This window comes from Lonchura striata, chromosome 17, assembly GCF_046129695.1.
Source record: "Lonchura striata isolate bLonStr1 chromosome 17, bLonStr1.mat, whole genome shotgun sequence".
Lineage (NCBI taxonomy): Eukaryota > Metazoa > Chordata > Aves > Passeriformes > Estrildidae > Lonchura > Lonchura striata.
The window spans coordinates 7,342,732-7,356,238 of NC_134619.1; the positions used below are offsets into that span (position 1 = coordinate 7,342,732).

Below are 13,507 nucleotides of genomic sequence, written 5' to 3' on the forward strand. Positions count from 1 at the left end.
ACATGCTCCTTTTCATGCCCTGTTGTTTTTCACCTTCACTCATGGCCTCAAACATCTGCCCTCCTGATGTGGAAAGTCAGGGACCACTGGCACCTTCAGTCTGTTGGAGCTTTAATGTAAAACATAATGCTGTAACATCAAACAAGGAAAAAAATCACCCTTGGTATTTCAGCATTTAAAAGATACAAGCAAGGGACAGAAACAATTAAAACTTGCTTCATGCTATTATCTGTTATTTTAAGACTTCCCTCCTCTTGTGTCCCATTTTATTGCACTTGCTGAGAATCCTGGCTTTTTATTAGTCTCTTGGCTGTCCTTGGAAATTCTCTGTTCCCTTGTGGAGGCTCAAGTTCACCTCCTTGAAGTAAAGAAATAGGACACTTTGAGGCAAAAATCCTGTGCCTGGAGTGATTCTTTTTTTGACCAAAAAAGAAAATAGTTGCTGCTGTACCAGAAAAAAGTCCTTTTGAGTGTGGGATTGTTCAAACCTGTATATCTTCTGCTGAGCCTGTCCCAGCAATGCGGGGCCAGCACTGACCTCCATCTGCACAGTGGGAAGCAGCATTAATCACAGAATCATTACAGTTGGAATAGACATTTAAGATCAAGTCCCAGCATGACCAAGGCCACCACTAAACAACATCCCTAAGTGCCACATCCACATGTCTTTTAAATTCCTTCAGGGATTATGACTCCACTGCCACGCACAGCCTGTGCCAGTGTCTGATCATCCTTTTCAACAAATTTTCCTCAATATCCAACCTAAACCTCCTCTGGCACAACTTGAAGCATTTTTTCTTGTCCTGTCCCTTGTTCCCTGGGAGCAGAGCCTGACCCCCAATGGCTGCACCCTCCTGTCAGGGCGCTGTGAGGGTGAGAAGGTCCCCCCTGAGCCTCCTTTCCTCCAGGCTGAGCTCCCCCAGCTCCATCAGCCTCTCTGGTGCTCCAGCCCCTTCCCCAGCTCCATTCCCTATTCTGGACATAATCCAGCCCTCAATGTCCTTCTTGAAGTGAAGGGCCCAGAAGTGATGCCAGGACTGGAGGTGCCCCAGCAGTGCCGAGCAGGGGGCCGGGCACTGCCCTGGTCCGGCTGGTCACACTGCGGAGGGCACAAGCCAGGATAATGCTGCTGGCCTTTGCCAGGACACTGCTGCTGGCCTTTGCCAGGATGCTGCTGCCTTTGCCAGGACAATGCTGCTGGCCTTTGCCAGGACACTGCTGCTGGCCTTTGCCAGGATGCTGCTGTTGGCCTTTGCCAGGACAATGCTGTTGGCCTTTGCCAGGACACTGCTGCTGGCCTTTGCCAGGATGCTGCTGTTGGCCTTTGCCAGGACAATGCTGTTGGCCTTTGCCAGGACAATGCTGCTGGCCTTTGCCAGGACAATGCTGCTGGCCTTTGCCAGGACAATGCTGTTGGCCTTTGCCAGGACGCTGCTGCTGGCCTTTGCCAGGACAATGCTGCTGGCCTTTGCCAGGATGCTGCTGCTGGCCTTTGCGCTGGCGTTCCCAAGGAGCCTTGGTCACCACTGCCGCCCTGACTGCGTCCAGCTCAGCAGAACAAAGGACAGGACGAGAGAACATGGTCTTAAGAAGTACCAGGGGAGGTTTAGGTTGGACATTAGGTGAAATTCCTTCACAAGAAGGGTGATTAGACTTTGGAATGGGCTGCCCAGAGCGATGGAGTCAGCATCCCTGGAGGAGGACAAGAAAGCCTGGACGTGGCGCTCAGTGCCCTGCTTCGGTTGACATGGTGGTGTTGGGTCACAGGTTGAACTCGCTGATCTCAGAGGCCTTTTCCAACCTCATCGATCCTGTGGCGGGCCACGCACCCCGCGGCTGTGCTGGAAATGGCGATAAAGGGGCAAAGCGCCCTGCGGCTCCCTCATGGCCGGGCCCGCGTTCCCCCGGCAACCGCGCGGGGCCGAGATGGCGGCGGCGCGGGGGGGCGGAAGATGGCGGCGGCCAGGGCGGCCCCGCCGGGCGGGCTCTGTGGGCGGCCGGGCGGGCTCTGTGGAAGTGACGGGCGGGCTCTATGGCGGTGGCCGCCGCGGCTGCGCACACGCGGCCCCTCCTCCGTCGGGCTGCGGGCGCTGCGGGTGCGAGCGGCACCGGCACCGGCATGGGCGTGCATGTGGAGACCATCGCCCCCGGCGACGGTGAGCCGCGGCGAGCCCGCTCCCCCCCACCCCTCCTGCCTGCCCTCCCCGCGGGTCCCGGTGCGGGTCCCGGTGCCGCGGGGTGATGGTGCGTGTCTCCCCGCAGGGCGGACGTTCCCCAAGCGCGGCCAGACCTGCGTGGTGCACTACACGGGTGAGTGCGGGGCGAGCCCGGGAGCGGAGGGGCGGCGGGGCCGGACCGGCCCGGACACCGGCGGAGCGGGGCCTGCCGGCCCCCCCGCCCCGGCTGCCTGCAGGGACCCCGGGCGCGGCAGCTCGGGCGGCCGCGGCGCTCCGTGGGGAGGAGCGGGGTCCGGGCCGCCACGAGGGCCTTTCCCGGGGGGGCGCGGATGAGCCCCGGCAGGGGGATGGAGGTCCTGGCGATGCCCCGTGGCCGTGGGGAGGCCCCGTTGTCGCCGTCTTTCCCGCAGCCCTTTCAATGAAGGGGCCTTCCCCACCCGTATCCAGCTTTCTTTCTGCGGGTGTACCGGGGAACGGCCCAGAAGGGACCCGGGGGCGCAGGCGGGGGCACCCCGGGTGCAGCCCTGGCGGTCCCACGGCAGCTGAGACCCGTGGGCTGTGGGGCGGCCGGGCCCGGAGACCTCATGGGCTCCACGCGTCGTCCCCCGGGAGCTTTGGGGTCTGCTTCTTCAGAGCGGGGTCCCTCCTGCCACAGCTCCCTGCACGAGTGCAGTCTCCTCCCCAGTCCTGCCCCAGTTCTTCTCCCTTGTAGGGTGACACCAGGGGTACCCGTGGGGCCGCCCCAGACCCGCATCCTGGGGTTTTTTGGGGGGCCCCGGTGCGGTAACCAGGGCGCTGTTGAGTGGTCGGGGTAGTGCTTTGATGAGGGGCTGCCCCAAAGCCAGGGAGGGTCATGTCCTCCAGCAGCCTTCTGCGAGCTGTGGGGGGTAAAGAAACCAACCTTAGGACCCCAAAAATTCTTTAGGGACCACTCTGGGGGCTCTTTTTCCCCTGGGCTGGCTTTTGTACGTAGTTGGCTCATTGGCAGCATGGTAAAAACGAGTTAAGGACTCATTTATGACTGTTTTTGCTAATAACCAATTTGCCTTCCTGCCCCAGCATTTTCCGCCTCCCCTTGCTCCCCTTGGGGGGCTGGGGTTGCCCCTCTCTGCAGAACGGAGCCCAGCCTGCTGGGAGGGCTCGGCGGGCATCCAGCCCATCCATCTGCTGCTCCTCCATCTCCCCCGTCCTTCCCGTTCCCTCATCAGCAGGGAGAGGAAGCAGCTTGGTCTGCCCGGCCGCCCCGTTTCCTCCGCCGGTGGAAGAACAAAGAGAGGCTGGCAGGCAGTCAAGTGGCTCCCGGTGGGCCAGTCCTGCCGCCTGCCAGCCCTTCTGACTCCCAGCCCTCCAGCTCCCTGCGCCGGCTGTCCCCTCCTGCGGCGTTGCTGGAGCTTGGCTTCTCTCCCCAGCCCTGTCCCCCACCCCAGCAGAGCTGTTTGGGGGTCACTAGCATCCTGTCCCCACGTCACGGTGCTTCAGGCAAAGTGCTACGTGGTGCCTTGTTCACAATGGACCCTCCCCAGCAGCAGTGATCTGCTGCGCCTGGGAGAGGTTCTCTAATTTATTTTATTTTATTGTTATCGTTGTCTCCATTTGTCCTTGATCCCCACCCCCATTCCATCTGCAGGCAGCTCCTGCCCCACTGCCTCGGCAGGCAGCAGGAATCAAACACCTCCAGGCCCTGATGCCATTTCCCTGTGTCGGCAGTGCAGTTCCTGCAGCCGGCTCTGCCGGAGATGGGAGTGGGGCTTGGTTCATGGGAAACCTTACAAACCTTTGATTCCCGGCCCGGTTGCAACGCTCACCGATCCCAGAGCAGCATCAGGGATGGTGGCAGAGTGCAGTGCTGGAGGTGCCGAGCTCCAGGACTCCTTCCAGAGCCCCGCGTTGGCTCCGTCCCCAGCTGCCTTTTGCTCCAGTGCTGGGGAGATCCAGCCTGTGGTATGCAGGAGGCAGCTCTCCCTGTGCTGGGTTGTGGATGCACTGTGGTTTGGGTAAAAACCATTTGGGGAAAAAAACAGTGATGCAAGGGTGGAGGGACTGTGGGGAGTCACCTTGGTCAGCCAGTGCTTTTGCCTGTGGCCAGGCTCCTGCTCCATGGGGCATGGCCCTGCTGAGAGCATCCCAGAACGGACAGACAGCCCTGGTGCAGGAGGGCAGTGCAGAGGAAGGAGGTGGAGAGAAGAGCAGCCTCCTTGGAGATGCCACTTGCTTATGCTGGGGTTGCAGAGATGGAAATGTATGGGGGGAGCTGGTGAAATTGAACCTGTTCCCCCTCCTTCCTTCCAGGTCTTGAGTCTTTTTGTGGAGAGCTTGTGCCATGGGGTGTACAAAAGAGCCTTTGATGTGAAACCTACTACACAGGGCTCTTAAAGGCACTAAAGGATAAAGTTCCCTGATGTGCCCAGTGTGTTCAGCGCACTTTGCTTTGCTTGCAGCAGCTGGCATGGAATAGAATGGAGTGTGGGAGTAAATCAGTGGGGAGACAATGTGGATTGAGGGCCAACAGAGCTAAGCCCCCGAGTCAGAGCAGGGAGCAGAGTGGAGCTGCTGTGCATTTGGGGGTCCTGCAGTGCTGGTGCCAGGGGAACCAGCTGTGTGGGGAGACTGTGGCACCCCACTGCGCTTCAGGAGGGGAAATGGGGGGCTGTAGTCATTCTGGGGAATGCCAGGACAGGAATAAGTCTGACATGGATTGGCCAAATGGCTTTGCCTGAGTGGCAAAGCACACTCAGCATGTGGGGTCCTCTGAGGGAGTCGGGCTTGGAGCAGAGATGGATACTGGAGGAAACTGCCTTTCTGCAGCAGGATAGCAGTGAGGGGATTGCTGTCCTCCCTAGCGCCTGTGCACAGTCCCTGGGGCAGTGGTGCTGCTCTGGGTGCTGCTCTCGATGCTCTCCTGCTGCTCAGGAAACATCCTGTGGTCAGGAGGTGTTTCCTCACAAGGCGTGCGACTGCCAGTCCATGGGTTGTGGCGACTGTGGGAGCTCAGCACCGTCTCCTGCACCCCCTTCCCTGCCTGCACTGGGGTCCTCTGTGCTGCCACTCCTCAAGAATGATGGGCAGAGCCCTCTCCCCACCCAGCTGTGGGTGATAATAGAGTGGTCTTGAGTGATGGGGAATGCTGGTGGAGGCAGGATTGAACCTCATCCAGGTATCCCTGCCCTGAACATGGGTTTTGGAGCATGCTGGGTATGCCAGGCCTTCTGGGAAGGGTTTTCCATCCTGTCCCAGCTGGAGCAGAGGTGCCTGCCCCACTGCTCTGGTCTCTTCCTGCCCCTTCTTGTGAGGCTGGCTCTGTGCCCGAGCCCCTGGGCAATGGCTGTGCCAAGGATCGGCACCGAGGAGGGGATGGAGGGGGTGCGGGCGGGGCTCCGCAGCCCCGGCAGAACCCGACCCGGCAGGTTTGTCCCAGGGCTGACTCTGCCTGCTCCAGCTCTGCTCTCCGCCGCCTCTGCCCGCCCAGGGGGGCCCGGAGCCAAGTCGCACGCTGCAGCCGGCGTCTCCCAGCTCCTGCCTGCCAAGTGTGGCAGAGACCTGGCAGGGCCACGCTGCCGGGCTGGGGCTGTGCTCCAGAGCCCCCACTACATCCCACGGCTGCTGCAGCCTCAGCTGTAGGGTTCTCTGTTCTTCCTCACTGTGATTCCCTGAGACCCCTTGGGGTCTGTATAGACCAGCTGGGATCTCTGGGGGCTCAATTCCTTCCTTGCCAGTGCAAGTCAGTCTCCATAATCCACCTGTGTGAGCTCTGCCCTTCTTGCAGGACTGGGGGTGACAAGCACAGAGCCCTGTCAGTGGCTTGGATAAGCTGGGATGTGCCAGGGACTGTCTGCTGCTCTTGGGGCTCTGCTGGGGTAGCTGCTTTTGCCAGAGGATGCTTTTCCTCCATAATAGCTTTAAGATCTCGTTATCTCCTTGCTCAGAGATGGCAGGGATGAGGAAATGGTTGCTTATACTTGTCCAGGGCTGGAGAAATCTCCCAGGAGGCTTGCGGGCAGAGGAAGTGCCTGAGATGAGGATGCAGTTTCTGAAGGATTGGAGCCTCTTTGTTTTCCCCACTGGCATGATGGGGGAGCATGGCCAGGCTCCCACATATGACCTTCTCCATCCTGGATCAGGAGAGCTGAGTGATCAATCCCTCAGGCTGTTGCAACCAGCATAGTCCATCAATCCCTCTCTTCTGCAGCCAGGGAGCTGCCAGCTCTGAGACACTTCCTGAGGCTGGATAGGGACAGGTGAGCTGGCAGTGGAGTCAGGCAGTGCCATCCACTCCTGTGCAAGGTTGGCAGCATTTCCTGCACTGCTGCTAATGCCTCTATATTCCCTGGCCAGGACATTGAACCAGATGCACTTCTGCAGGTTGCAGATGCCCTGGGAGCATCCCTGCTTGCTGTGACAAGCAGGCGGTTATGCTGCGTGGTTCCTGGGGTTTTTCCTTGGTGGATGTCCAGGGAGAAGGGTGGCAGAGAGCTGTCCTCTCTGTCCCTCCTCAGCCTCCTTGGCCCATTGCTGCACTGGAGGGCTTGGAGCCGAGTCAGGGTCAGCTGGGGCCGCAGCCAGGCAGCGCTGTTGGTGCCAGCCGGCATGGGCTGCCCCTGTCCCTGCTGCCAGGCGGGAGGAAGGCCAGCGGACGGGAGCGAGGAGCAGTGCCAGACAGGCTGGAAGCAGGTTCAGCAACAAGAGGTTTATCCTGGAAGGAGGAAATGAGAGAACTCCAGATTTACTGTTCCAAAGTCCAGGACTACAGCGTGACCGACTGAGCTGATGCTCAACACACTGGACAAGGGATTTTTGCTGTCTGTTAAATTAAAAACTTCATTCTGCTCCCTGAGAGGAGCTCACAGGTCTTGGTGCTTGTTGCCCCTGTAAAAGTGATGTATTTTTTCTCATTCCCTTCTTTCCATTCAACATTTCCCATCCCTGTGGCTGCTGGTCCCTGTGTGCCATTCCCTCTGGTCACTGTGTAAGCAGGGGCTGAGCTCCCCCATCCCATCCTTTTCACAGACCCATTTTCCTTTGCACACATGCTCTGGCAAGAGGAAGTCAATCTGTCCCATGTCATCCTCAGGAAGTTTGGATTTTTCAAGACTGTAGAGCAGTTTCCAGTCAAGATAGCAGGATTTTCAGGCTGTTTTGGGAAATGAAGAAGTGTTTCAGAAGAGAGTTTAGTTTTACTCTTATCATGCAGGGTTTAGTGTACAGCGCACTGGCTGTGTTAATGTAGCAGCTTACAGGAGTTGACTGGTGGAGTTACTGCTCCTATAAGGCAGTGCCAGCTCCAAGATTCCCCAAGAAGGTCAGGCAGGGAGCAAGGGAGGGGAGGAAATTCCTCCTTAGCTGATGTTGGGGAGTTATATTTAGCTCTGGGGATATCAGCCTGGCTCAGCCCGTGCTGGGGAATGAGGGCTGCCCCAGGCACATGCTTCCAGCACTCGGTGCTGCCTCTCCCTGTCATCTTTCCCGGGTCCAGAGGGATTTGGCTTAGATCAGCTGGGCACTGGCAGGGCTGGAAGCCAGTCACAGCCTCCAGATGGGGCACTGGAGTGTCATCAGTGTTTTGGCTGCCTGAAGGTAGAAGCCTGGTGAGTGAGAGGTGTGTTTTCTGGTGGGCTGGGAAGGTCAGATCCTGCTGCCTGATGATAAATGGCTGTTGGTAGTGCTGCAGGGTGGGCAAGATTTTCTTCCCCCATCCATCTGCTCCCCTGTCAGTCCTTGGTCCTGGCCCAGAGGAGCACTTCTCTTTGGGCCAAAAAGTGTCATCCTTCCCTGCCCCGGAATGGGTGATGCTGCAGGGGTTTCCCGTCCTGTACAGGTGTTTCCCAGGGAAAAGGAGGACAAGCTGAGACACATCTTTGACTCAGAGCCATGTGACTGTCACCTGCTCGGGCTGCCAGGTCACAGCATCTCACGTTAGCACGCGTGGCTCTGTCCCTGCATCACCATCTCCCTCTCTCTCCCCAGGTATGCTGGAGGATGGGAAGAAGTTTGATTCCTCCCGCGACAGGAACAAGCCGTTCAAGTTTGTGATGGGCAAGCAGGAGGTGATCCGTGGCTGGGAGGAAGGAGTCGCTCAGGTGCCTGGAGCTCCCCCGCTTCGCGCTCCCCGTGCCAGGCTGTGCCGTGCCGGGAGCTGCAGCGTGGGCAGGAATCAGTGTGCATGCAGCTCATTCCCTCTTTTATTATTTTTTTATTTTATTCCCCTGTTCCACCTCCTCAGCGCTGGGAGGTGTGGGTGTGAATATCACCTTCTGCATTGCCACCTGCCAGCTGGCAGGAATGGAGCCGGGCCAGGCCCCAGCAACACCTACGGCACGTCGGTGACTCAGCGGTGACATTTCTGCACCGAGTTAGCTCTGAAGGAGCACGGCGGGAGCGCTCGGGCCTCCCGGGCTCCAGAGCCCACGCGGAGGGAGGGCTGGTGGGCACAGCACAGCTCCGGGCTGTGATCCCACGCTGTGGGCACAGCACAGCTTCAGCTCCTGCCCGCGTCACACTGCTCGCTCTGTGCCACGATGGCAACGCAAGCGCAAGGATGCTGGTGGCTGGAGGGAATGGCCTGGCATTCCTTGCCTTCCCTCGTGTGAAGAGCATCTCAAGCCCTGCTCCTTTTCCAGCCCATGCTGCCTACCTTTTCCCTCTGACATTCTGCCTGTTCCTCTGGTTTGTGCAGCCCGAGTCTGTACTCTTGCCCAGTGTAGGGAAAACAGAGGGGACAGGTGTGTGTGTCCCTCCCCTGTCACTCACCTGGCAGTTGTGCCCATCTCCTGACATCCCTGTGTTTCTGTCCCTGCCCCAGATGAGCGTTGGTCAGCGGGCAAAGATGACCATCTCCCCAGATTACGCCTACGGCTCCACTGGCCACCCAGGGATCATCCCACCAAACGCCACTCTAATTTTTGATGTGGAGCTCATGAAATTGGAATGACCCATCCCAGCACCCTGTCCTCGGGTAAGGAGGAGCAATTTCTGTCAGGGACTGAGGACAGCTCAGGGCCCCTGTATACCTTGGGACTGTGTGGTGAGGTGGGATGGAGGCAAGGGGGGAGTGGGCAGTAATGGGGAATATGAGAAAAACAGGGCAGATCTCTGTGGGTAAAAGTTGTTCTTGGGAATCTGGTGAGCTGGGGTTCTGCTCACTACAGTGCTACATGCAAAGTTCCCAGCCTGGCAGAGCAGGTTGATGTCATGGAGGTGTTGCAGTGCCAGTTCTTTGTGCCGTGGGTTCTGAGTGTTGTTGCTGCGCCAAGGGGGCTCGGTTGCCACACCCCCTCCTGACTCATGCTGTCCCAGCAAGGGGCTGATGGTGTGGGCAGGAGGCAGTGACTATGACCCAAGGGTTGGAGCACTTACGGTGTGGAGACAGCCTGAGAGCTGGAGTTGCTCAGCCTAGAGAAGAGAAGGCTCTGGGAAAACCTTGGAGCACCTTTCAGAGCATAAAGGGGCTCCTAAAGGAGCTCCAAGAAGTCCTGGAGATGGACTTCACACAAGGGCCTGAAGTGACAGGGCAAGGCAGAACAGCTTCACAGTGACAGAGGGCAAGGTTAGATTAGTATTAGGGAGAAATTCTTCCCTGTGAGACTGGACGGGCCCTGGCACAGGCTGTCCCATCCCTGGAAGTGTCCAAAGCCAGGTTGGATGGGGCTTGAAGCAGCTAGACTAGTGGACAGTGTGCCTACCTGTGCCAGGAGGCTGAAACAAGATGGGTCTTTAAGGTCCCTTCCAACCTAGCCCATTCTGGGATTCTGTGGGGCTCTGCTCTGGGGTGTGGGGTCCCCATGGTGTGGGCAGAGTGGGGCTGTGCTCCCCCTGCAATCAAGGCTTGACTGCTGCTCTGAGGACCTTGTGTGGTTTGTGTGGAGGCTATTGTGCCTGGGCAGCTTGTCTTTGTCCAGCTCACACTGCCTCTCCTCTGTCCACACAGGTTTGGCACATGGAGGAATCCAGAATCTCAGCTTCAAGAAGAGTGCACATGACTTTGTACGGAGCTTTTCCTGATAGTCCACTACACTCATTGTATAACCTTACACCTTGATTGAATGCCTTTGGTCACTAAGCTTTGCGTCTGACTCTTCCTCCTTGTATCGTGTTTTTATGTCTTTTTAAACTATACACCGTAAACCTCAACTCTTTTTGGGTCAAGTTCTTAATCTTATTTTTGTTCCAGGTGTAGACTACGTTTTCCCAGTAGCACGCAGATGGGCTGACCTTAGATAGGAGTCATTTGAAGAAAAGGAATCCTGTTAGTTACTAGTTTTGGTGCAGATGTATGGTGTTTCCAAACCAGAAATTGCTGCTGCTGCAAAAGCCATAGGAGAGTGAGGTTGTCGAGGCTGAAGGGATGCAGAGAGCAAGGTAGCACTAGGATTGTTTATAGGAATTTTGCCTGGAGTGGGACAGCGAGGGAGCCTGGCCTTTCCCTGCTCCCCAGGGAGCATCACTGCGGGTATTGTGGGTTTGCTCTGGGAAAGGAGGGCTGCTCTGCCCCTGCTTCACCCTGCCATCTCATGGTGGGCCTGCCTTCCCCTCCAGACCACTTTTGGATTTAGGGAGTTGGGTTTCCACCAGAGCTCCGCCACACCCTGAAAATCCCATAGCATGGAGCTTTCTTTAAAGAAAAAGGAAAACTGGACAAAGGGAAGGTGCTGTCTGCAGGGGAGGTGGTGGGGGCTCAACTCAACAAAAACTCTGTCCTCCTCCTCCCCCGTGGAAAGGAACCATCAGCTCCCTATTGTCCCTGCTCTGAGCACACCTGCCCATTCTCTCCTGCCACCTGATGCTGGTCATCGCTGCTTGCCTGGTGTCCCAGGACGCATAGCTGTCCCCTGTGCCCCTCCCTCTGCCCTGCCCAGTCCGTTGGTAACAGAAATTCCCGCCGGTCACTTCCTTCTCCGCCGCACAAAGGTATCCAGTTTATTATCGCAATAAAAACGCTTGATGCTGGCTTTTCTCAGCCCTGTGTCCTGGAGGTTCTTCCCTCGCCCGTCTGTCGCTCAGCACAGCAGGGGCTGGGCTGGGCTCAGGGGGTGCTGTGTGGGGTGCTGTGGGTGCTGCTCTGGGCTTGTGGGGTGCTTTGGGTGCAGTGCCAGGGTTGTTCTGCTGTGCCTTAGTGTGAGGCTCAGGTGCTCGGCCCTGGGAGCACATTAAGATGCCTGGGGCTCCTGTGCTCTGTGGACAGGTGATGGTGGCCTGCTGGTATTTGCATAATTCATTGCCTCACCATAACCTGTTAAGTGTTGCCCTCACAACCTCATGCCCTTGTGGCTGTGACTCAGCCTGGACTGGAAGCATGAAGGATACATGGATGCATGTTCCCATGGTCCTTGCAGCTTCAGGGAAGCCTTTCCTTGCACCTTTCTGGATTTATTTCAGTCCTTTTTGAAAGCTGGACATGGCATGTGGGGCACAGCACATCACCTGCTTTGGGCTTTGCTGCTGCAGCTGTGGGTGTTGTGTGTGTAGGATGTGCTCAGGCACCACCATGGGCCAGTGCCTGGCTCCTCTGCTGACAACCTTTGATCAGTGTGCCACAACTGATAACACAGCCATGATCAATACCAGCCTGTCCCAGCTGCCAAGCAAAGTTTGTGTGTAATGGGTCCTGGAGGGAGCAGTGCCCTGGGGCAGGAGCAGCTCAGCCATTGGTACTTGCACAGGGCCGTGCAGGAATTAGAACTGCCTTGAATTGTGGCTCAGCTAAGCAGGACAGGAGCTTGTGGGGCACCAGCACCCTGCTCTGTCCTTTGCTGTGGCTGTTTCTGGGTGGAAGCTTGAGGCCAGTTTGCATTTCTCTTCCTGCAAAGCTTTTTGCTTTAATTATTAACCAGTGCCAGACAGCGATGGCTTCTGGCTGGGGCTAAGCCAGGGCAGGGGGGAGGCTGAGGGACGCCCCCTGCCCTTGGGCCCTCAGCCCCTGCACAGCTCCTGAAGCATCCATGAGTGCAGGTGGGGTGGGAGTCCTTACAGCCGTGGTTTTGTGGGGATGAGGGTTTCAGGAAATGAACAGGCTCCAGGAAACAATCTCCTCTGTAGGACTCTCTCTGCCGTTGGCATTCAGGCTGTTCTTGTCCTGGGCTGGTCAAGGCAGCTGGGCACCATCCAGCTAAAAATAACAGCAGTAAATAAAACACTTCCTCCTGGCCTGGCACGCCGGAGCGGAGGCACAGGGAGCTGGGACAGGCCTGGCTGCGGCTCCGCACTGGGACTGGCCCCGTGCCGGGGAGATGTGGGCTGGTGCCACCAGGTCCAGGCCTGCCCAAGTGCCCTCAGCACCCCCCTGCCCAGCCCCTGGGGACACGGTGCTGACAGCAGAATGTCACCGCTGGCTGCTGCAGGGCTGGATCCCCAGGTGACACGGTGATGGCCCATGGCAGCAGGATGCCACGGCCACCCCATGCTGAGCTCGGTGCCGGCTCAGTTTCTCCACCTGCAGCATGGGACTCCCACGCCTGGCACGTGTCCCAGGTGACGGCTGGGAGGGTGTGGGACACGGGATCCCGGTCACGGCCGCGTCAGCCCCACGCGCCAGGGCAGCGAGGTGTCAGCAGGAGCCACCACCCACGCAGGGGATCACGGTGGGGAACCCCCTTCACCCCCCAGCAGGGCCTGTGGAGCCCAGGAAGGATAATGGGGAGGGGGAGCCCAGTCAGGGGCCAAGCCACCTGCTGGGGGTGGCAGGAGAGGTGATGCAATTGGGGGGGGCACCATGTAGGGGTACAGTCCCATCCCTGCTCCCACAGGATGCCCAAAGCTACAGAAAGCCATCCCAGTCCCCATTCCAGTCTCTGTCCCATCCCTGCCGTGCCAGGGCTCTGTGCATTGTTGCCTTCATCTTCCTCTTCCTCACCTGTGCCCTACCTGGCGGGGGTGCAATCAGCTGAGGCTGTCTGGCCCCACCCTGGGCTGGGCCTGGCTATAAAACCCAGGGGCCAGGCAGAGGGTGTCACAAGGATCTGGGAGCTGCTGGCAGGTGAGTCCAGGGGTGCCAGGGCTGGACTTGGGGGCTCTTGTCTGTTGGATGCTGCTGCTACCCGTGGGCTGCAGGTGGGATCCTGCCTGGTTCCCGCAGGGCTCAGAGCTGGGTCTGGATTTGGTCCCTACACAAGGAGTTTTGGATTATGCTTTTTGGGGCACAAGATGCCACAGAGTGGGTTTGGGGGGCACAGCCTTGGGCACAGCATGAGGTGCAGAGGGGGCTGCTGGTGTGTACAAGGGCTGTTCCCATGGGACATCTCCCTGCTGTGTCTGGGTAATGCTGGAACGGCCCCACTGGCCATGGGGAGCAGAGGGGTCTGATGAGGGGCAAGGGGCCATTCCCATGGGATATCCCACTC

The 13,507-nt window shown here is 58.3% G+C and overlaps 1 protein-coding gene across 1 annotated transcript; it reads left to right on the top strand.

The window, feature by feature from the left end:
* The first annotated feature begins 2,004 nt into the window (after window positions 1-2,004).
* Window positions 2,005-11,127, top strand: FKBP1A (FKBP prolyl isomerase 1A). Its single transcript, XM_021527350.3, has 5 exons — window positions 2,005-2,156; window positions 2,263-2,310; window positions 8,139-8,251; window positions 8,974-9,126; window positions 10,099-11,127. The coding sequence occupies exons 1-4, from the start codon at window positions 2,033-2,035 to the stop codon at window positions 9,100-9,102; spliced, it is 414 nt and encodes a 137-aa protein (XP_021383025.1). The 5' UTR covers window positions 2,005-2,032; the 3' UTR covers window positions 9,103-9,126; window positions 10,099-11,127.
* Window positions 11,128-13,507: the final 2,380 nt, after the last annotated feature.

Excerpts from the sequence above, each read along its gene's own strand:
- FKBP1A (XM_021527350.3), top strand. The coding sequence starts at position 2,033 with ATGGCGGTGGCCGCCGCGGCTGCGCACACGCGGCCCCTCCTCCGTCGG. Across the intron at positions 2,311-8,138 it reads CTGCGTGGTGCACTACACGG|GTATGCTGGAGGATGGGAAG; the intron begins GTGAGTGCGGGG and ends CTCTCTCCCCAG. Across the intron at positions 8,252-8,973 it reads GGGAGGAAGGAGTCGCTCAG|ATGAGCGTTGGTCAGCGGGC; the intron begins GTGCCTGGAGCT and ends TCCCTGCCCCAG.